The sequence below is a fragment of the Electrophorus electricus genome, chromosome 10 (genome assembly GCF_041902795.1).
Source record: "Electrophorus electricus isolate QZ-2024a chromosome 10, ASM4190279v1, whole genome shotgun sequence".
Classification (NCBI taxonomy): domain Eukaryota; kingdom Metazoa; phylum Chordata; class Actinopteri; order Gymnotiformes; family Gymnotidae; genus Electrophorus; species Electrophorus electricus.
This window is the reverse complement of record NC_137506.1, coordinates 27,408,277-27,433,276: the sequence shown is the minus strand read 5'-3', so window position 1 is coordinate 27,433,276 and position 25,000 is coordinate 27,408,277. Positions and strand designations below refer to the sequence as shown.

The 25,000-nt window shown below is 40.6% G+C and overlaps 1 protein-coding gene across 6 annotated transcripts in view; it reads left to right on the top strand.

The window, feature by feature from the left end:
* The window catches only part of adam12b (ADAM metallopeptidase domain 12b), a 76,705-nt gene that overhangs the window by 33,382 nt on the left and 18,323 nt on the right, over positions 1-25,000 (top strand). For 3 of the 6 annotated variants that reach the window (XM_081721135.1, XM_027008866.3, XM_027008868.3), the window contains exons 4-11: positions 1,807-1,885; positions 4,875-4,951; positions 6,944-7,130; positions 8,356-8,421; positions 9,668-9,739; positions 10,055-10,224; positions 10,433-10,547; positions 14,152-14,300. In XM_081721135.1, the coding sequence (XP_081577261.1) occupies positions 1,807-1,885; positions 4,875-4,951; positions 6,944-7,130; positions 8,356-8,421; positions 9,668-9,739; positions 10,055-10,224; positions 10,433-10,547; positions 14,152-14,300 (915 nt within the window). The remainder of the gene's footprint in view (positions 1-1,806; positions 1,886-4,874; positions 4,952-6,943; positions 7,131-8,355; positions 8,422-9,667; positions 9,740-10,054; positions 10,225-10,432; positions 10,548-14,151; positions 14,301-25,000) is intronic. The other 3 variants (XM_027008867.3, XM_027008869.3, XM_081721136.1) reach the window with 2 other exon arrangements.

Sequence of the window (25,000 nt, the reverse complement as noted above, 5' to 3'; positions counted from 1 at the left end):
TATTAATTATTAAGCAACTAAATTTCAATTAATGTCTCTTTTACTTGTTTATTTTTCAGTCTTAAAATATTTTAAACTAATATCTAACATAACAGCATACCAATTAACAAAACAAATTGGCCCTTCAAAACTATTCAGTGAAGAATATAGCCATCCTTTTTTAATAGCTAGCTATGATCTTTTCAGCCAGGAATATCATTAGGATTGTGCCTTTGAGGCTTAAGCCACAAGTGTTTTGATACCAGCCCTGAATAATTTTTTCCATATCGGGTTTATTAAAAAAGTGCACTTTGGCACTTAAATAATACCAGATTATCTCCCAAGCCTGGCTCGTTGCTCTTAGAACAGTGCAATTTTTCAGGGCTGAAAAATTCTGCAGCCAACTATGTTTACCTGACACTCTTATCCAAAGCAACTTACAATTACGAGCAATTGAGGATTAAGGGCCTTACCCAAAGGCCCAACAGTGGTGGGGCTTGAACTAGCAACCTTTGGATTAGAAGTCAAGTACCTTAAGAACTGAGCCACCATTTAGTTGCTGTTGACCATCTTCACATCAAGTTGGAAAAGCTTCTACTCTACCAGTTTTTTTTAATCCATATTGAAGTACTCATATCTTTAATAGTGTTTAAATGCCCTTTCATACAGAGAAAGTATGGTTACCTATTTCTCTGAATTTTCTAATAATGCCATATCAGTTCCACTACCAACAAAGATTTGTAGCATTTGCCTATCAACACTGCAACTTTGGGCAGATTCTACTGTACCTTTTTCCCCCCTAAATTCACATTAAAGTAATCATATTGAGATTTAAATACATCTATTTCTCAAACATTTCCCATAATTCCAAAACAATTCCAGTACCATCCAAGGGTATTCATGTATGTATATACGTATGTGTGTATTTATCTATCACTTAAAGATAAAGTTTGGACATCTGCTTCCATCCACTGGATCTGTCAGTTTCTTTTTAGCTATTCAAAAAGATGAACTGTCTTCCTTCACTGTAAATGTCATACTTGAGAATGGCCCAGAAGTTCTCAGTAGGATTTAAATCAGGTAAAGAAAGGGCCCACATCATTCTGTCATCTATGATGCCTTTGTGTGCTAGCCAAGCAGCGGTGTACCTTGAAGTATGTGATCGAGCATTGTTCTGCAAAATGATCATGGCCTTAATGAATGTTGTTCACATTCTTATACCCCTGCTTGAAGTGTCTTCTAGAAACTTGTAAGTTTGGGAGTTGCTTTTCAGTCCATATTCAACCTGAAAAAGGGCCAACTAGCTCATCATTACCAGTGCCAGCCCACAGCGGTATACCTCCTCCATCTTGCTGGTGCTTCAGTCAAACTGGTACTCTGTGCCCATTAATGTGTGCATTAGTAATCCACCCAGGCCCACTCATCCGCTCCAGCTAGAGTCCCTCTCTTTTCAATCGTCTCATTTCAGAAATCCATCTTCAGGTATTTCTTGGCCCAGTCATGATGCCTTAACTTGTGAGTCTCACTGGTGGTCGTGTTTCAGCCTTTCGTAACTTAGCCATGTCTCTTTCCACTTGACATTTTGTGCTTCTTGACACTCCTGGAAGGTGGCAGTTTGAAAATATGGTAGCAATGGAGTCTAATGAGTTCCTTGTAACGTCACGTTTTTTTCTTTTACAGTCAATTTTCACCTTTTCTTCTCCATACATCTTTTTGTGCCCCAATTGAGGATTCTTAACAAAGTATTTGATTGTGTGTGTGTGTGTGTGTGTGTGTGTGTGTGTGTGTGAGTGAGTGAGTAACTGTTTCATTTGTGCTCTTTTGTAGGGGTTTGTTCAGCAGCAATTACACTGAAACACACTACAGGGAAGATGGGCAAACTATTACTGGCACTCACAGCTCTAAGGTAAGATGGACGACAAACAGATGATGGGGCTTTATCAGTAATAATTGTTTCCATCTCCGAAACAACTTGGAAACATTTGTGCATCAGGTAAATACAAAATAATGATCACTAACAGCAAGGTTTTATTTTACCCATACGAACTAAAATGTTTTTAGAGCTTCACATTCTTTTTATGGGAAAGAACTATAAGAAAACCTCAACAGTAATCATGCCCTCATTTATCTTGCCCTTTTTCCTTAAGTAATGTTAGCTTGTGGAACATTAAGAGAGGCAGGTCTGACTTGGCTAGCCAACCACTGTCTTGAATTGGTGCCCAGGTGTCTTCTGATAGGCTGTTTATCAACACCATTGCTGGACCTTATTTCAGTCACCTAATGGATCCAACTGAGTTACATAATTATACCAGCGCCTAAAACAGCCGCTGACAGACTTAACAGCATGTTACCTTCCTCCTTACTCATGTCAAACATGGCATAGGCATACTCGCTGGTGTTCTTCCACCACATTTATCCCTAATTTCTGCTTTCATAAGCTTCCTAAAATCACAATAAGTAGAGCCCTTTGTCTTCACAGCCAAACAGTGGATTGAAAAGATCAGTTCACAGAATGAAGGGGACTGTGACTGACAGGCACAAGTGTATGGAAAACGCTTTGAGCTGCTTTCTTATTTTTACAAAACACTGACTGCGTGTGTGCGTATGTGTGTGTGTATGTGTGTTGGGGGTGTGGGTGGTCACTTAAAATTGAAAGCGCGGACTTCGGGGAAACAGGGAAAGATGAGGACTGAAAGCGAAAGAAAGAACAGCAAATGAGAATATTCATTTAGGTCCATGTCCTGCTGAAAAGTGACTTCAGTTCGGCATGGCCACAACTGCTTTCTGAATTTGTCTCTTAAAATGCTGTTCTGGACTCACTATCTCATCTCAAGATCACCTTTTACCAACTGAGCATGTCTTTTTTAACAGGGGTTCTTCACAAGTTAAATGTGTTCAACTGTATGGCCAGACGCCCAGAAAATGTCTTTCTGTGTTTGTTTTGGTTCTGCTGGAAATCAGGATGCAATGAAAGAAAGATGGTTGGGTGTTATTAATACAACTTCTAGACTTTGCCTTGCCATAGTACTGTATTATTTAAGGAGGCCATTAGCAGAGCCACTGGCAGATATATTCAGATGTGGGTATGTGTGAGTCCAGTAGCTATTTCTCTGTATGTGTGTGTGTGTGTGTGTGTGTGTGTCCGCTTGAACCTGTGCCAAGCATAACAGGGTGAATTTGTTTCCTCTGTAAACCAGTGCAGGAGACACTTCTCTTTTTGGCAGAATGTGTGTGCTTCCTGTCCTCAGGAAGCTGACTAAATACAGCCAGCACTACCCAGCCATTCATTAAGCACCCTGCGCAAGGTGGTCAAATTTCATATTGATTCTATACTGATTTCATGCATTATATTTATTCATGGTGTACCACAAAAATTGTTGAATTTCAAAGTTTATAATAAATCACAGTGATACTAGCCAATCAGGGTCAGCTGTTAGGCCAAGCACTTGTAACTGCGAAATAACTGCACACCTCTGGGCATGTTCAGCCATCCTATGATGTTTTGTCAGCAAAGGCTAAGAAAGATGCATTAACTTTCCTTATCATGGAGGTAGCATGTGTTACCCTTCACCTTCCTAGGTCATGCGATAGAGTAGACCTTCCTAGCAGCAGGCAACTGGCAAAAATACTTGAAAAAAAATTTGAAAAAATTTGGGTTGAAAAGAAATCAAAATACATGTGTAACAATGAGCGGTAAGGAGGTGAACGCTTGTGCTGAGAGGAGCAAGATTTAATAGGGGCAAATCCAAAATCAGAGTTGTTTAGGCAGTCCAGAGTCATAGAGCCGAGGAAACATTACAAAACAAAAACACACGAAGGCAAACTAGGGAAGCAGGCTAGGAACTAAGGGTAGGAAACACAAAGGCTTAGATAAACACAAAGACACGGAGCACAAAGAAACAACCATCAAACATTCAAACATTAATTCAAAATGAAACAAACAGTCAAACCACCAAACAAACTAACATGGAACAGCCACGACCAAGGCACACAACAGGGTTTCAATACATGAAATTCACAAAACTAGAAATGAGGGACAGGTGTAAACAATCAATGTGAGGACAAAACGAAACTATGGAACGGTACAAAACACAAGACAGGGAAAACACGGAACACGGAAGGGACTGAACGTGACAACGTGTCTGTTATGCCTTTTGTAATCTACCAAAGTAACTAAGATGAAAAAGCTGAAAATCCATGTACTAAGTATATTAATCTTAATAGAAATTGTCACAGAAGGCACAACCAAAAAAAGCTTGGTAGTGTTGAATTATGTCTTGTAACTGGGGCTCATGTGCCTCACAGTGCAACCTCCATGTCTAATTCTCCCCAGACATGTGCTTAGCCGCCTTTTCATCCTCCCCCTCATTCTCTCCCACCATGACTGTGCAAAATATGCCAGAGAGGCACATAATTAGTGCTCTCCCATAACTGCATGACAGGATGTGTTGAGAAGTTTCCCACCCTCAAAGGAGACGATGCGCTAGCCTTCACCCTCCCAGGTTGATGGTGGTGTCAGGAGATAAAGGAGAGACCTACTGCACTCATAATTGGCACAACTAAACTGAGAAAATTACTCACTCAATCTGCCTGATTCATGTTAACACATTCCTTGAACCATCATTCAACTATTTTTCAACCTGTGTTCACCTGCTATAGTGCCTTTTTATTTATAGTAATATAGTATATATATTATACTTATTATATCACACTATAGTAATATATATATATATCTATATAGTCATTTATAGTAATACCACTGTTGTCTGTGGTTACAACAGATGCAGTGATTGACAAGCTAAGACTGGTGAACTGTTAGCAAAGGCTGCACTTCGCAAAGCGTCACTGTCTTTTTGTAATTGACTTACTTTTTTTATTTATTTATTTTCTTCCAGATGAACTGCTATTACCATGGTGAGGTGCAAGGACACACTCATTCCGACGTCAGCCTTAGCACTTGCTCTGGTCTCAGGTGAGGATGACATCGTCACCTTGGCATCCTAGGCTTAATTAAATGACTCTCTGTGCTAATTGTCAATCATTTTTGGCCTCACTTTTCAAGGTCTTTAGAGCAGTTTTCAAAAAAGGAAATGCCAGCATATGCTTCTGAGAGAAAAGCTATTAGGAATCTGTAGATGAACTATTATTGTCCTACATATTGTTTTCTATGGTAGTGCTGTCTCTTATTCATAAAGGTGCTTTTTGAGACACTAAAGCTGACACAGTGAGTTAAACAATCAATACTGTCTGTACCAATACTGTCTGTACCAACCTACGCTTAATCGCCCATGCTGTAAGTACACAATGTGATGAAAAGCATTTAACATGTCATGAAAACCTTTAGCAAAGCAGTAAAATGTAATTACCAAGAACATTTGGTTGCTGTAAATTTTCCATAAAAGGCTGACTGACCAAATAAGTAAACATTAACTGCAAGCATCAGGAATTCCTCAACGAAGAAGCCTACTCTCCAAGGTCTTGGTAATTACAGAAAGCCTTTTTAATGAAAGCTCATCGTGTTTAAATTTGGCTCTTGAAAACCATCAGGAAGACAGATGTGAAGACCGTGCTTCATATACTGTGTGCTATTGGGTTTTGAGGCTGGCAAAAATGTGTTCCTGAATTTGGTTGGTTGTAGTAGTGTTTCTGGGGTGTGAGAGCGAGATGGACCCCAATGCTCTAAATAGTCATGAAGCACTGAATCTCAGGAACCTTCTTACCGAAGTCAGCTGAAGGTGCAGTTTCACATAAAAATCATCAGGGTTCTCACGTCAGCAACTTCAAATGGGGATATTATAAACTACAATGTAACAGTTCCAGGTTATATTTTGAAGCTTTACAGTACATCAGATGTGCAATACATCAGCAAGAGCTAGGCCCTTGCATGCTGTTATGCAAGGAGTTTCATATCATTCATTTGAAACTGTGTTTTGGAGAGAAGTACCACACATCTTGAAGGGATTTGTGATTGCGTGTGTATGCATGCATGTGTAGTCTAAACCGATTATTGTGCCATTTTAATTGCTTATTGCACCCACCCAGTACTGATACACTGTGGTTTAAATTGACACAATCTTGTGAGAATTTAAACAGCTTTTTGCTTGAAATGTAGTCTGCACTGATCGACACTCAGGATATTAGATGTTTTCACTGAGTGCCACTGTATTGTCTTCTTCAGATCTTTGTTCACTGTTAACATCTCCGCAACTGCGAAAAGAAATAAACTACTGTAAACCTCCAAGAGGAGGTACATGGATTGCAGTAAAGAGGGAGGGACAGTGATATGACACTCGGCACAATCTGCTGTCATTTTGTCAAAACATTTCCACATCCACCCATGAGGCCAGAAAGAGATGAAGATTGATTAGATAGTACATTGATTGGCTAGCAAATGTAGCTGTACGTACATGCATGAATCATCTGCTTTCAATTTTCACATAAAAAGCTATCCATTTTAATTGCATTTAAATTGAGTTATCTGATCTAATTTTCTTCTTCTGTCATGTCAGCCAAGTATGTATACAGAGTTTGCATGGAGGTCAGACTAATTTTTTCCAGAGGTACAATACCGCAATACAATTTTTGTAAGGTGCAGAAGACTCTGAGGCCACATAAAACACTGCAAATCATGTCATGTATTTTATATGTAAGTTTATGGATTCTGGATGCTCAGAGGTCTCAGGAGGTGAATTCTGACTGCTGTTACTGAAGATCATGGGGGAGGAAAAGAAACAATGTTAAATGCCATTGCTGCAAGCTGAAAAAATATATGACGTTCTTTCCACTTTAAGATTCCCTCAGGTCCTCTGAACTATAAGAACAAGGTCTGACTGTTTTATACATATCTTTGATTGTTCAAAATCACGCTTAAAATTGTGATAATGTGAACAAGGCCACCATTAAATCCATTACTGGGCTCCTGTGTATGTCCCACTCCTCAGTATTGTTCTAATGCGTTCCACAGGGGTTTCATCTTAGTTGAAAACAAGATGCTCATGATGGAGCCTGCCTTTGAACCAGCGAACGATACGCATGTGGTCTACCGAGGAGAGCATCTGCGCTTCCCCTCCGGAACCTGTGGCCATGGACACAACATATCCGTTGGGAACCCCGGCAATATTAGAGGCCTGCTTCAGTCACCTGGCACCAGGGTCAGGAAATCTCTCTCCCTTGCCTTTTTTCTCTCTTTTGCTCCATCCCTCTAACTTTTCTTTTGTGCTGTGTCTTTCAACACTAATAATCAGTCATGAAAAAAAGCACATCTTCCAAGATTTATTTATGTCAGCTACAAACCAATGCAAATGTGTTTCCTACTCAGAAAAACAATTAACACATAGAAAAGTAATTAGCATGTAGAAAAGCAATTACCATGAAGGCACCTTATGTCATAGTCTGATGTCTTTGTTAATGCACATAACAATAACAGAAATCCATGCATTTAGCACAAGATGCCCTGTCGGTGTTTAAAATCCCTACTGTACTTAATCACAAGGAAACTGCCTAAATGAGCCATATCACTGCAGAGGTTGTCTGGCATAACAGTGCTATTATAACCCCATGTGGTATCCTGGAGATGATATTTCAGCAATGATTAAATAAAGGTCTTAATAATAATGTTGGATGAATGTACTGTAGAAGATTGCTTCATTCACTAAGAATTGCATGTTTTTGCAAATCGCTGGGTGTATTGCTGGAAATGGTTTTATATGGTGTATTAGAAGGGTTTCATATGGTAAGCATGGCAACTGCATAATGTTATGTACTATGTTACCAAAAAATGACTTGAAAGGGGTAAAAATATTTTTCACCCTGTATCTATAAATCAAACAAGCACATTATTTGTCTAAGTGTATCATGTGGTTCAACACATAGAAAAGCTTCCTTTCCTATTATAGGTTTTGCTGTTAATAGAACAAACACTTACAGTCTTAATATTTAGCACACATGCTTTCTCCAGACCATTTATGTGTGGTATGGGGGGAGTAAAGTTTACATGTGGTGTAGGGGTGGTGGGGTTGTGTTTATGCAGTTTATTAGGTTATGCGGTATGTCTCAATTTAGACATTATGTGGATGCCTCTGAGGGAAGTCTCTTGCGAAATTGATAAGAAGCAATCTTGTAAGGCCTTTGAAATAGCTCCAGGAGGAAGATATGTTAAGAGAATCCCACCCCTTCTAATTTTAAGATCTTTGGTCTAATGAGGACATTTTACAGCATTTTGTGTCTGTTTCAGAGAACAGCCATTTCATTCCAGGCTGTCAATCTTTTTCTGTTTCCTGATGCATGTATAGATTAGCCTATTTATCTAGCTGTGCTTTATTGTTGTTTTGTTTTTATTTTTAATTCCTCACTTATGTCTTTTCCTCTCTCTCACAGCATAAAAGAGATGCGCAGAAGACCACCAAATATGTGGAGCTCATCATCGTGGCTGACAACAGGGAGGTAGGTTAGGCCAGGTCGGCTCATCACACCCATGGGGCACCAGATGTCACTCAGCCTTGCCAGGATCCAGGAGTCAGTGATTCATCCAGGCATTGGGGAATAGTAGGCATAACAAGTTCTTGCTGTTGTTTTGACTTGCTCCATAAGCAGGTCTGCATGGGGGATATTTTGGATATAAACAGGAAGTGGAAGACTATTTCCTACTGGCCAGACAGGAAACGGGAAGTGGTGTGCTGTAAATAAATAAATAAATATTTTTTTTTACAAAAGAAGACCATCAGCTATAAAATAAATGGTGATTAAGGCATTTGCTGCCTGGACAGCCTGTGTGTGTGTGTGTGTGTGTGTGTGTGTGTGTGTGTGTGTGTGTGTGTGTGTGTGTGTGTGTGTGTGTGTGCATGTGACCAAGAGACCCAGTTTCACTAAAATCCAATATTGTACTGCAACATTCATCGATTTTGACAGTAATTGGAAAACTTTATATGTTTGCATGGCAATAAGGTGTGATAACAGCCCTATTCAGCATTCAGCAATATTATCTGAATTATAGTATATACTGAATTTTTTTCTTCCACACAATGCTTATCATGATAAAGATTATACCTAATTATCTTTATTGAAACATTTTCCTTCGTCTTTAACAAATGAAGCACACAGACATGTACACATAAACGCACGGATGAAAGAAGTGGAAAGGAGTCTAACATGCACCCACTCCCCCTTCTATTATTGAGTGTGCCTGTAAATCTAGTGCAACTCAGATCCAATGTATGCAGACCATATGGCTCTCAGATTGACACAATGTTCAGCATATGCTGTGTCACCTGCAAAGGAACACACACACAAATGCAAACATCCAGACACATACACACACACACACACACACACACACACACACACACACACACACACACACACACACACACATTCTCAAAGACACACACATATACACATGAATAAACGTAGAAATAAAATACATACAAATATTCACATGTATACACGTGCACACACACACACACACACACACACACAAAGACAAATACACATTCACACCTATACACGTGCATACATACATGCACACACACACACACACACACACAAATACACACATTTACATGTACACAAACAAATGACATACAACATATGCTGCATGTTTCTTTCCTACTTAACATGGCGCTCTCTGTCTCTTTTTCTCTCTTTCTTTCTCTTTATCTCTCTTTCTCTCCCTGTCGTTCCATATTTCCAGTTTCATAAACAGGGCAAAGATGTGGAGAAGGTCAAGCAGAGGCTGGCTGAGATTGCTAATTATGTAGACAAGGTATAATGTCCCATGCCTTTTCCCATTATGACCAAGATAGTGTTATCAGCACTAGAAATAAAGCACTGATTGACAAAGATCGATGTGGGTCTGCCAAAATGAATGAATGTTTGCCTTTGAAATGAGCTTGATGCCAAATGGCCAGGTAGGAGACCTCAGTATTTTTAGACTGTAGATTGCTGGCCATGATCTGTAGATGGATGAACAGGTTGAAAAAGTGTAAATTAGGAATACAGGAGCTTATGCATAGTGCATATGTAGGTATTATTTTGTCTCTGTGTTTGTGTGTGTGTGTGCGTGTGTATGATAAATCAGTTTTACAGGGCTTTGAATATCCGTGTGGCTCTGGTGGGGTTGGAGGTTTGGAGTGACTCTGATAAATGCCCAGTGTCCCAGGACCCATTTACCACACTGCATGAGTTTCTGGACTGGAGAAAACTCAAACTGTTGCCACAGAAACCTCATGACAATGCCCAGCTTATCAGGTATAGGGAGTGTGCACACACACACACACACACACACACACACACAAACACAAAAACAAATATTTGTTAATCTTCGCAGAGGTACAATCTCCTGTTAGACACATTTTACAGTTCCTTTGTGAGTGTGTGTGTGTGTGTGTGTGTGTGTGTGTGTGTGTGTGTGTGTGTGTGTGTGTGTGTGTGTGTGTTGATTCCATTTATAACGCAGTCATATTATGATCGTTGACTCCTGTGGCAGCGGTGTGTACTTCCAGGGCACCACCATCGGCATGGCCCCTATCATGAGCATGTGTACTGCAGAACAGTCCGGAGGCATCGTCATGGTGAATAATTACACTCTGTATATTCACTGTATTCAATGCTTTCTACATCCATATACACAGATGAACAGATTAGGGTCATTTGCTATGTAGGCATATCTATCAGGCCGTGATACTTCATATGATTAGGTGTGTTACATCTATTTGGAACCACTATCCTACTTACAAGCTGTCTCATTTAAGTAGCAAGGCTGATACTCTGTGCATTTCTATATCATAAATTCTTAATTTCTTCTCATTTATTCAATATTTTGTGGCTTTTATCTCTGTGTCCCACAGAAAATACCATAAAAAAGCTTTGAAACATAAAAAGGCTCTCCTGGACACCTTTGTTTTTCTTCCAAATGTATTTAAATGTATAGGAAGTTTAGCAAAAAGGGTTTTTTTTGGCCATGGAAAAATGTGCTTTTTTTGTTTGTTTTTGCTCTTTACTGATTACCTCTATTATGAGTCCTTTTGGGCCTACAAAAGCCCACGGTAGGTGAGCCGAGTGCAGTTTTGAGTGGTAATGAATTTAATTAAGTGTCACACCATAAGAACCACCCAAGGTCATTTGCAGCACCTACATTTTTCTAACACAGGACTTGCTTGTCAATCAAAGAAATCACCTGTGGTTCCTTACTGCAGCTAAATACCAGATATTTACATTTTTATTAGGCCAGATAAATCACTCGCACTCCAGGGGTATGTTTCATGTCTGACATGGTAAAAGTGCCTCTCTTTTAAATTCACTAGGGGTTCACTAGGCAGAAGTGATTAGACATAAGTCAGAATCAAATATGTCCATATAGTTTGATGAATGGTTCCTATTAAATAGTCATGAAACGTGCATGGTATACCAGCAGGTCTGTGGCCTGTGAGGTAGTAGGAGGGGAATGAGAGCGAGAGAGAGAAAAAAAGAGTGAAAGAGATAGAGACATCATTCTTTGTTGGATGGCTGCTTTGCTTTGCATTCTCCTACATAGCTCCAGATGTGTGTTCCTTCTGTCTTGCACAGGTGGTGAAGGTCATGAATCATGAAATAAGACTTTGGGATTAAATGTCGTGTGTGTGTGTGTGTGTGTGTGTGTGTGTGTGTGCCAATCCCTATCCTCACAGCTCTGTTTTTTGCTCACCCACATGTTGTTTGAGTTTCACAGATCAAATAAATGTGTCACCACCAAGTGCTTAATAAATACTCTAATAACAAAATGGTGGGAAGTCCTTTATAGAAAATGCTCCATGCAGCTCTGAAATAAAAAGATCCAGACAGCTCTTTTGCCTGTTTCCATCATGTTTCCATATGGGTTTGGCCTGCCATTCCCACACGCTCAGCCTGCTGATGCACTTCCAAAGAGCCAATGCTGTCATGCACTGAGTACATGACATAACTGACATAAGTCTTAGGGCTGCATTATTTCACCTATTTTATTTCAGTGTTTGCAATATAATTACATTCTGAAAGCCCACCTTAGCAGTACTGACAGGTTCAAATGAATTGTCATTTTATTTTTTACTTTATTTTTCTTTTTTTCTTTTAAATAAATTGCATTTTAGTTTATGTCTTAGAATGGAAGAAATTAGACACCATTTCTATATTGGTTTAAGTTTTACTGAATGGGCACTTTATTATATACCTTTGACGTTTGGGGCTTGCCTGTATGGAAACTAGATATGTGACCTCAGAGTGCAGTATAAAATCAGGTGAGCAAGTTTTCTGTGGATTAGTTTTAGTGTGAATCCACATTAGAATGGGAAAAATGAGTGATATGAGTGACGAGGTATGTTCATCGGTGCTAGACTAGCCAGGGCCAGTATTACAGAAACTGCCAGCCTTATTTCCAACCTTGCTCATGCAATAGTTTCAAGATTATGCTGAAAATATATTGAGAATGGGGTGAATGAGGCCCAGTAAATGGGGATCCTGTAACATAACTCGTTGACAAAAAGGGGACAAAGGAAGCTATCAAGAATCATTCTGATGAACAGGTGGTGCACAGTCAACCAAATTGCAGCCAAATACAATGCTGGTGCTCCAACTAACATGTCCAAAGATACAACTCCTCTTTCCTTAGCATGGATGGACTCTAACAGCAGACAACCAATTCGAATGTCATTGCTGTATAAGAGAAGCAGACAGGCAAGGCTCCAGTGGGCAAAATAGCACAAAAAAAATTGAATCACTGAGCAGAGGAAAACATCACCTGGTCAGACAAATCCAGATTTCTGTTGCACCATGCTGACAGAAGGGTCAGAATTTTGACAGAAGCAGCAAGAATCAATGAGCCCTTCCTGTAAGGTATCAACACAAGTATGAAACTGGTAGAGGTGGAGTGATGGTGTAAGGAATGTTTTCTTGGCACACCCTGGGTCCTCCACCTGTGGATGGAAATTTGGGCAATACGGTTTACCTACACAATGTGGCTGATCAAGGGCATCCCTTAATGGCAGCTGCTGACTCTATGGCAGAAGGACACTTTCAGCACTATGATGCACAATACAACAAGGGCCATATAATAATGGATTTGTTGCAGGAACATAATAGTGGGTTTTCCTTTCTTCCCTCGACTTCACAGTCCCAGATCTTAATCCTGTAGAGCATCTCTGGGACGAAGTAGAGCAAGCTATTCAGAGCACGTCAGTGCCTCAGTTTAATTTTCAGCAACTTTGAGAAGCTATCCTATCTGCATGGGCAAAGCTTTTTCAACACCTAGTGGAATCTATAACACAATGAGTTGCTGCAGTTCTGAAAGTCAAAGGAGGTCCAATGCACTACTTGATAGCCATTTTATAAAGGACAGCAATTTAAACCACACTGTCCTATTAAAACAGTATTTTGGCCAAAATGACTTTTTTTAAATGAATGATGCATCAATTATGAAAATTTGCAAGACTTTTTTCATATATAATGCATATATAATACATTTCAGCCTCAGATCTCCCATCCTAAATTATTATCTTCCAGCTCCTGTAGGCTGGAAGTGATGTGTGAAAAACTACTGGGAAAGGTCAGGGGTATTTGGGTTTAGAATTAACTTGTTTGCAGTTGCATTCAGGATGGTCCTGAGAGCAGTGTCTGGGTCAGTTTTGTATTTTAATAAATTGTGAAAGTGATCTGTATAGATGGAGAGGAATCTAATTAAATCAGAATTCCTGTGGGTTTTTCTATGAACAGTCCTTGATATGACAGATTCAAGATGGAGACTGAGTGGTGCTCAGGTTGGGATCATAAGTGAAGAGGATAAGTACTAAAGACAAAAAGAGGAAATAGGAAACAACAGAGAGGAAAGAAGGAGAAAAATGTGTGTGCTAGAGAGAGTGAGAGAAGACAGAGAAATGGCTTAATGGAGAAGCTTCGATTCAGGTTACAATAACACTGTTTCAGAATTGTCTGACATTTACTGAATGTTGCATGTGGGTCTTTTCCTGTTGATTTTTTTTTTAATTAATTCATGGAATTTTAGTCTTTTCTTTCTTTGAAATGTCTTCATCTATAATAGGCATTTATGTACTGTTCAGACAGCACTTAAATACTAAACCAACTATAGCATACTCCTAAAGCAACTACATTGGGCCACTTTGGATTTCAGTTTGATTGGTGTATTGTCGTGACCCCCCCCACCCCCAGGACCACTCGGTTAACCCACTAGGAGCGGCTGTGACCCTAGCCCATGAACTGGGCCACAACTTTGGAATGAACCACGACACTCCAGAGCGGGGGTGTGGCTGCAGGATGACAGTGGATCGTGGTGGCTGCATCATGACACCCTCCACCGGGTGAGCTTTTCGCCACTTCTAAACAAAAGTCATTAATGTGTCACAATGATTAATAAGTCATTATTTATTAATGAATGAATTATAATATTAATCAGTGATCCCTGTCATGTTCCTCCTTTGACTGCCTAACCTCCCCAAAACAGAAGTTGGAAAATCAGCAGCCTGAATTTGAATTTTGCATTTCAAGCTACTGTAAACTTGCCTTATTGTAGAATCCAGGAGTAGTAGAAATGCCAGATTAAAGTCACTGTTTACATATATCCTATAAACCAATGGTTAATAGCCCTACAAGTCTCACACACACACACACACACACACACACACATAAGCTCACTGGAATTTCCAGCTTAACTTCCATATATCCTGGGCCCAAACAGCAGCCTGGGCCCAAACTTGTCGATCTTTTGAACGCTTTTGGACTCGAGGACTGGCTGAAGCCTCAGTCGGCCTGCACGGCAATTCAGTTTCCACTGCTGTGTCTGGAACATGGTGATAACGCAGTTGCCAGGAGTGACGGGGGCATATGACTAGAGTCTGGCGTTAGTAAACATCAGGTTGATAAGGTGAGGGCATCTCGTTATGGGAGATTTCTCTCCTCAGACTGATGTCAATTTGCTCTTATCAGATGATGAGTTCGAGGCTCGCCGAGTGCCATTCAACAGAAGGACAAGAGAATGCATAAAGGGGAAGTGATGGCTGGTGTAGTGGAAGGGTGTTGGGGTTCCTTTGTCTGTTTTTGCCCTTGGAGGTTGGGGATAGTGGAAAAAAAGATGTAAAGTCTGATGGACCAGCACGTCTAATTTATGGTGAACAATCCTGTATTTGGGCTACTGTAAGGTGAGGATCATGGGATATCCTCTAAGGGATCATGGATATTTTTCACTGGGCAATTTTTCACTGGGCCATTTTCCTCTCATCTTCACTTTCACTGTTGTCCTCTGATCCCTGAAGCACCCTCATCAGGTTTTCACTGCCATATGCCATCAGCTTTCCTCAACACCACAGTACCCCTGTAACCATGGAAACCCACTATCTTCTCCTCTTTGACTAGCTTCCTCTTCTCTCTTTGTTTTCTCTGATGTCAAAAGGTGTCAATTTTGAACTACAGTAGGTATTATCGCATTGCAATTAATTTCTGTTCAGACATTCAGAATTCAGTTTATGCAATGTTATAAGACATTTTTGTTATCATACATACTCTGTGTTCTTAAATAATATGTAGAAGAACACTTGCAATTCTGAAAGCAGGCTGATCCAGCTGGGCTGCCCATCCTAGTGGTTTCAGAGGCACAAGAACAGCAGACACTCTTTAGCAGCCGCATGTGATTAGTCTCTTAGCTGTTGTGGGCTTATCATGTACCATGGTGTTTCCGTTTAACTCGCGACTTGTGATTGTAGCACAGCTACAGCCAACAGAGCAGACCTGTCTCCTCATTGTGTACTTGCAGAACAACAGGGCTAAAGGAAAGCACCCTGGGGGCCTTTTGGCTTCCTCAGGAGAGTGACTGAATGTAAAATAATAATAATAACAGTTGAATGAAGGTGAACCACAGTTATTGATGTTGCTTCTTTCTGTTTATCAAATAGAAGGGTGGCGTCTTTCTTTTGGTGTTCTTCCTTCTCTCATGCAGGTTTTATAGCTGTGTGTTCATCCAGCATCAGAACCTCTCCCTGGACCTCAGCTGCTCGACTGATGGGAATAGTATGCAGCAGAGCCAGGGCCTGTTGCTTTGTCAGCATAGAGGTCACCAACAAAAGTGTACCCACTCATGCAATGGATTCAAAGCTAGAAAGTTTATGCAAGTGTGAGATTCAGAGGCACTGAGTTTAAGTGATACAGCTTATAGGTGACTCAATGTAGCTCAATATTTACTGTGGGCTGATTTACTGGACTTATTCAACAGCTAATGTGTTTTGGCAGGTAGACATGTGTTTGATAGATCAGACTTGTGTATTAGTGCAAAGTCAGGACAATGCTGCCTCATTTTTTTTTTACTTCCCAAAGGAGGGACAGACTTCCTTAGTTTACTTGACCCTAAGAACCATAACAATCAGTCACACACACACACACACACACACACACACACACACACACACACACACACACACACACACACACACACACACACACACACATAATTAATATTTGTTCTTTATTAAATACATACACACAACTATTGTATGTAATATATATATACTATTGACTAATATATGTAAAATGTAACTAGTCTAACTAATGTAGAAACCAAGGTAACCTTATTCTTCTCTACTGCCTTACTAATACAGGTGCTCAAGACCCTTCACCCAACAGCACTCTATGGGTTGTTGTATGCAAGCTGCACTAGAAGCTATTTTAAGTTGAAACATTTCCTGATCTGCTGGCTGTGAATCCTCCCTCCCTGACAGTTGCAGAGCGCTTTTATTTTAGCACCTTTATGTGCAGTGGCCCGTTTGTAGTATGCAACCAACTAATCATGTCACGCAAACTGACAGAGTTCTGGAGCTGGTAACACAATGCAGTACAGAGAGGGGAAAATTGAGGGAGGTAGAGACACAAAGAGAGAGAGAGAGAAAAGAGAGTGACAAGCTAAGATAGACAGGCCCAAGCCCAGGCCCAGATGTTAAATAATTCTGAAAAAGATAGGGAAGCAGACAGATGGGTGGAAAAAGATGGACAGATACAGAAATAGAGATAGGAGAAGCATTCAATAAACAGATTTAGCGAAGCAGACAGGCAGACAAAAGACACTAGGACAGATGCATGACTACACAGAAAGGCACACTGGCATACAGGAAGCACTGAAAGGGGGAAGAGATAGAGAGCGATCAGGGATGGTTAGGAAAGTGCGAGGACAAGCGGTGCTTTTAGGACCCAGTGAGTGCTGATGATGACTTTGTGGATGCTGAGCATTATATGGTCCTCTAAGGAGAACAAAGGTAGAGAATTGATGCAAAAAAGAGGTGTAGTTGGTGAAATCTCCTGAACAGGATATGTGCTACCTCTCCAGGGGCAGTCTGGATCTGCATTAGCCTAGGAAAGGTGATTAGCTCATGTCCTTCATATAATCCATAAGGCATTAGTTACAAGTTTTTATCATGCCAGCTGGCCACTTATGCTAAGGTAGAGGTTTAAAGTTACAAAGTCAAAAGAAAGAAACAGTTTAAGAGGGTGTTACTGTACTCATGGGTTCTTTTTCATTGATGTCCACTGTTGTTCAGTCATTGCTCTGCTTTTAAGCCTTGCTTTTCCCTTCAAACAAATGTGAAAGCTTTGTTGCCAGGATAATCTACATATTAACAAGAATGAAACATCTTAGTCATAACATAAGATGTTTGGTTGCAAAGGGAATTTTAAGGTCAGTTGTATCTGCTATAAAGTGTTTCATGGAGGATGTATAAACCCCAAGAAATTGCCAGGCTGGTATTGTAACGCTGCCCGAGTGCAGCAGGGCTAGGAGCAGGACGCACAAACTCCCGTGACGTGGACATACGTTTATTAACACAAAACAAAAAACAATGGCACTCACACATAACATAAATGGTGATCTCGGATAACATATAATCCAAGAAGTGAACATGAAGATACATACGGTTATCATAGACAAGGTGAACAAACACGTAAAAAGTACAGATCACTTTCACAAACGAGGTGAACGATGACAATAACCAACAACCTGCACACTTCGACCGGGGTTTAAATACAAAACAAAACACTAACCCGGTGCAGGTGTGTGCAGCCATGGTTACCAATACACACACAAGACCCTCCTACTGCATGTGGCGGGCCAACCCACATGACTCGAGGGAGGCAAGTGTTCCATGACAAGTATAGTTACAAGCTACGTTTCAACTGGGTAGCTTATAGTGTTTTTGAGGACTTAAAGTACTAATGATTTTGGCATGAACATGGAAGTTTTTTTGTTGGGTTTTTTTGTGTGTGCGTGTGTGTGTGTGTGTGTGTGTGTGTGTGTGTGCGTTTGTGTCTGTATTTTATGTTTACAGTATGCACAGTCTAACTTAAGGAGATTTAGCTGTGAATTAGTTGTGTTACTTGCATGTCATTACCACACCAACCAATGGCAGGAGACAGGAGAAGGTCAGTGCAGAGAAATGGTAAAGTGTTTTTTTTCCTCACATCACAAGTGTAACCTCCTGAACTGAATGCAAGGTATATTTGTAAAGAATATTGTAAAATATACAAATATTAGTGCCTATTGTGGTGCTGTGTTTAGTGAAGACTAGTGACAACACAGAACCCATGGAAATGGAGTTAATGACTTGCTACAACGGCAGTTGGACCACTTAAAATGTATGTGGCCATGCTAAGATTTTCACTGAGGTGATTTATTAGTATTAAAGCTGATATTGTCATTGAGCAGGAGGAGGTGGAAATAGCACATGTAGCCAAACGTTACCAAGTAGTGGGGTAACAGAGGCTGCAGAGATAAATGTGAGTAGATATGCAGCTGAGTTACTTAAACAACAGTAATAGTATATAGAAATTAATGATAGCTTCCAAGCCTCTACCAAAGCAAAAGGGATAGTAAGAGATTGAATGAAATGAATTGAACTGGATTTAATATACTTTATTATCTCATGAATAATCTCACCATGGATGGCAGCCCACTTATATAAAGCTGGTCCTCAAAGGGATCTTGCCTTCTCTTTTAAAATTCATTGATCACTCCCTCCAAAAATGCAAAAAATCTTGGTGTAATTGTGGATGTAATTGCCAACCTTGGGTCATGTCACAAAGTTGACTTGGCCATGCAGGTTTGTCCTTATCAATATTTAGAGAAGTCACACTTTTCTCCCTACTGAGGCCACCCCATTGCTTGTTTAGTCTCTTGTCATATCCAGGCTTGATTAGTGAAACTCATCCCTGATGGGTCTACCAGAATGCTGTAGTAGAACTGATCTTAAATGTTTTTAAATCTTCCCATGTCACTCCACTTCTCAATTCACATCACTAGCTTCATGTAGCTGCTAGTATCAGATGTAAAACTCAGATGATTGCCTACAAGACTAAAGATGGACTTGATACCACCTTCTTGATGGCAACGTCAAAAACCTGATCTGTACCTCAAGCCAGTTGAGCACTAAAGGAATTTGTCTACAGTGTACAAAATAGAGTTAAATTGAAACAGTATTACATAAAACAATAGTACAATAGACATTTACAACTAATAGACACAGGTGAGTGCAACAGGTTTAATGATCATGGGTTAATGATCAAGATTGCTACAAGTACTCAAGTACAAAAATATTGCACAAAGTCTAATATATTGTGTGGTTAAAGTTTTGAGTTGTACAGAGAATGTGGTGTTAATGATATTCAGGGTATATGACTAGTGGGTGTTTATTAACATAATGGTTAGTGGAAAGAAACTTGTGTCTGGACTGAAGTAGCTCAAACAGACTGTGTACTAGGTGTGAGGGGTCCTCAGTAAAACTCCTTGCCCATTTCCTGACATGGGAAAAGTGGAGGTTCTGGAGCGAGGTAGACTTGTGCTGATGATCCTCTCTGCAGGTCTAACTGTCCTCTGGAGTCTAGACTTGTCAAGCTGGGTGGCAGAGCCAACCCAGACAGTGATTGGTGTGCAGAGAGTGGATTCAGTGGTGGCTGTGTTGAACTGGCACAGCAGTTTCTTCCTCAGCTGGCATAGAAAATACATCCTCTACATCCTCCTTTATAATGAAAGCTACATTTGACTCTCACTGCAAGTCCTTGAAGGTGATGTTATCTAGGAACTTGAAGGATATTGTGTTTTCCTCAGTGAAGTTGTGAATTCTGAGAGGAGAAAGTGGCAGAGGGTTCAGGGTATTTCAGATTCAGGTTGAGGGTGTTTAGTGCCAGATTTTTGTAACTGACCAAAGTTTTAGCTTGTCAACCTCCTGTTTGTATGCATATTCATCACCATCCTTGTTGAGGCTGATGACTGTTGCATTGCCTACATGACTGATGACTGTTGCATTGCCTATAGAAAGGTCACACTTTGCTGGAGATTAATAAAACTTCTAAGTGTACGCGATGTGTTAAAGATAAAGACAGAGCTCTCCTTGCTATGGATGATTCTGAGGGTTATTTGAAAGACAACAGTTCAGTTGATCTTGGTCAGAAACTGATAAATGTCACACAGGGCAGGGCTAAGCAAGAACATTTGCTAAGTATACTTAGATAATAATCTTGTTCATTCCTATGTATTTGTCACCCATTTGTGTAATTGTCTATAATGTAAGCACCTATAAGGCTAACGAGAGCTCCTCATGGTATCCATTGATTTTCTTAATTAAGATTAATGTTAAGCTCTAAATAGCTCCTGTCGCTCATCTGGTAGGACAGACAGAGCATGGTGCTAGTAACATCAAGATCATAGGTAAAAATATATATAAAGCACTGTAAATATTAATTGTGTATTATTGTTTTGTGAATATGGAATAAAAAAACTATGATAGGGCTTTTCAATGTCTGGTCGATATAAGTGAAGAAAAAGTATGTTTCTGTACATTAGTTGATAGCTGACCTAAAAAATATGCTAAATTATTATATATATATATATATATATATATATATATATATATATATATATATATATATATATATATATATATATATATATCATATACTAGCTAAAAGGTTAGCATGTGTGATAAGTGTAGATCGTGTATTTTCCAGCAACATGGCAATAATGTAAGCAGTGTGACTTCATAGTGTGACTTTGTAATAGTGGAAAATTGTTTTTTGAAAGGCTTTGTAGAATCTGGTAGACATATGCAGGTGAACTGTAGTGGTGCTTAAGAATGGTTGGTTGCAATTGTGATGTGACTAAACTAAAAGAAGTGTATAGTCACATCACAATTGTAACCATCTGTATTCTTGATGTTCTTACAGTAAAGCCAATCAATCCTCATCATGCTTGTTGGTGCTGCTTTATTAAGTGTGTTAGCTGGCTTCATGTTGTGTGATTATGGTGTCTCAGACAACAATTACAAATCATGAACGAATTCTTTGGTCATGGGTTAAAATCTGTGGTCTTTAACAGATAATGTGCCAAACTCCATGGTGGCCAATTTAGTGCCTCTGTATACAAAGGCAGCATATGATTATTTTCTGTGACCACTGCTACAATGCACATCTAAAGACCAAAACCAATTTTACAGTGCATACCTGTCAACTTCAAATAAACAGGATGTGGGACTCAGAACAAGAATATTTGGTGGAATTGTGGCAGCAGAGAAAATGACTTCTGAATGCCTCCTCTGGGACTCACTGCCTTCACCTTTGGAGCCTTGTTTTTTCAGGGTAAAACACTGCTACTTCTAATCCAAATGCTTTGTTGCGTGACCCTATTTATCATATGTGACTTTCAGCCCTAGTGAGATTGCATAGTCTCTCATGGAATTTGGTCAAGATTTCAGCTGCATCAACTCACACATGCAATAAATGTATAACTTTGCTGTAACTACAATGTACAGTCAGCTTTACCCACCCCACCTATCTACTGTCAGTCATTCAGCTGTTTAAAACCAATTGGCCTAACACCATGTCCCAGTCAGAATTCCCACATCAATGGGCAGGTCTTGTCAAAAGGTGTCACACATTCAGAAAGTGATGGACCCCAAACCTCACTCTGAACACGGTCTGTCCTGCATTCTGCACTTAGTTCCAAAGCCGTAGCCATCAAGCTTATCCAGCCACATTCTCTTGTCAACCCAGCCACTCACTCAGAGCAAAAAGAGGAAATTTGCTCATAATATGGAGCAAGTAAGATGGCCTTTATGGAAGCGCATCTGATAGTATCTCTTAATGGATGACTCTTTGGCCTTTTGTTGCCAGTCCGCATGCCTAATCATAAATGATTCTGTTATCTCCTCAATAATGCCAAACACAAAAAGGAGCTCTGATTCCACATAGGCCAATGTTACTATGAAGGGTACTGACTGAGCTGGTGGCCACTTCCTCATTTAACACTCTGCACCACCGGACCAATGCTAATAAGGTCACAGTCTGAATGGGCCTTAGAGAAAGATCCCATGGTAAAATGGGCTCTGAATATCAGCCACTGACTTTACCCCAGAGGGAGTGCCTGTTGTGCCTGTGTTATTAGAGATGTTGAATGTGTGCAGGTATATGGAGGTGCACCATTGAGATCTATACAGTCCTCTTGGGTTTGTGTGAGTTAACCCCATTGTGAGCAGGAGAGCATGCATGCTCAAGTCTATTGCGATATTGGAGGTGATGACAGTGTGAGCTGAAAGACTGCCTCCCAAAGGGGGGAGTTGATTAACAAAGCTGGAGTGCTGGCCCTGTTGAGAGGGCTTTAAACTAACATCAACCAGTGGAACTCTCAGCCTATTCCAGGAAGATTCTGGCAACATGCAAGCTCAGCTGAAATAATACTCAGCAGTGTGTGTGTGAGTGAGAAGGTGGTAGAGACAGAGGGAGGAAAGAACACATATGCATTCCTGCAAAAGACCCAGGGAGCCAAGTGGACCTCACGCCTAGGTGGACCAGGAGAAACATTTCCAGGATTTGCAGCTGTAGAGATGCAGCAGACTTTATTTGGCCCAAAGCCCCCTCCCCTCCCTCTCGCATTTGCCTTTCATGATCAGCTCTCCTACAAAGTCTTGTTTGATAAAGACATGTAGCTGGCTTTGCCTTAGATCTGATCTCACTCCTATCCCCTATAAAAACACCCAGTTTAAGATGTCTGAAACACAGCAAGTTCACTGGCACCTGAACAGAGCTCTGCTTGGCATGTGTAAGCTATGAAGAATGTTTAGAGCATTAGGTTTTCTACCAGCATTAAACTTTGATGCCTTGTACTTTTGTACCCATTTTTAAAAAATGTTATCCCATTTTCCCTAATTTAGTCATTAAACAAATTCTTACACTCCAACTACCTAGCTAACTTCTCCCTTTTATACAACAACTATGAAGTATAGGCAGTGCTGTGATCAAGTATTTCCACTGGGATACGTGGAGCCAGGCACAACATCTTTTTGAACTGCTGGCCAAGCTGTAACAGAATGCAGCCCAACACAATCAGAGGATAGCTCGCTGCCTTCATCAGCAAGCATGAACACGCAAACATCAAGGACTGGGTAGAATCACAGTGAATGATGGGGAAGGGTAATTTCATCCCTCCCTCCCACCCAGAGCAGAGCAGTACCAATTTGTTCCCTTGGACTCCCAATCATAAATGACTGTGACAGCATCAAAAATGGAATCAGCAAAACAGTGATAGGGTGAATGCTTCTGTTATGCCATGGACAAATATAGTCTTCACCAGATTTACCACCATTACCATATATCATCATTATCCACCAATCTAAAAATCTCTCACAAGTAAACTATGCAAGTAATTAAGTGTAGTATTAGTGTGTTTGAGAAGTACAGATAATTGCCCCAGGCTGTATTTGCTGTAAGCAGATGACATTTCATCCTTTGCTCTCTGTTTGGGAAGGCAGTGATGGCATGACCCACCCAGTTTTAAGCGTATCAGGGGCCTGGGGAGTGCAGTCAGGATTTACTGGTGCTAAGGTGGAAGTAGGGCAAGATTCTAGGGGGAATGACTTGTTGGGAGCTCAGGTGGAAGTGTGAAGCGATTCCATTCCAGATGGAAGGTTTAAGGGGTTGCACAGATTGTAGCAAGGAGCAGCGGGATCAGTTTCGTTTAGCTGTGGAGAAAGGAATGCAAGGCATACTGGATATGTGAAGGTCTGAGTAGACATGCATACTTGACTCCAAGTGTGTGTTTTGTGTATTTCCTCTTGGCTGCATGGTCAGCTCTTCTTATCTCCACAATTCCTGCAGCCCTGCTTGATAATGTCTTGCCAGGGAAATGTCACACACAGAAACACATACACACATACACACACACACACACACACACACACACACACAGACCTAAACCTTCCATGCCAATGTCACGCTTGGGCCACTTTCACAAGCTTCACAGCCCAGGCTGCCAGCAGGCCATACGGAGGCGCCTGTCTGAAAGCTGCCTTTCTCTGGCTCCCTTTCTCACCACACAGAGCATGCATAACCCTCTTGTCCCACTGCCAGTCCTCACCTGCTTTGTTCCAAACCACCCTCTGAAAACTCCTACGGCTCCCGAACAGAGCTTTAGTGACAGACCCAACACATGCCAGAGGCCCTTCCCACTCTCACCAGCAGCATTCTGAACAGCCACCTCTGCTGAGTGCCCCTCCCATGGACACCATCCCTTTTATTGTTGTTGGCTTGCTGGGCTTGATGTGATAGGTTGTTATCTAACTTTGACTTCCTGCTACCAAATGTCAGGGCTGTTAGTGTTGGGCATGCTTACTGATTTCACTCAGTTCTAGACCTCTAAGACATGTTGCTGTCATTTTGGCCTCAGTATCAGACTCTGCAAGAAGAGGCAAGATTTGACGACATCACTAGAGAGCTGTTTATGTTTCCTGATGTTTCACCATAATGCAACTTAATTCCACTTTGGTTCTACAGGTGCAGGATTAAATGGGTATATGGACTTGCTGCACAGGATACAAAGAACCGACTTTTGAAATTGACACTCCATTTACCTCTGAAACAATGCTTCTCATGTCTTTGCTGAAGAGTACAGGTTGATTTGTTGATAGGACACACTGTAGGGAAAGGAGGAGTTTTGAAGTTATATGTCCATTGAGTCAGTAGCTTGGCCCAGAACATCAAG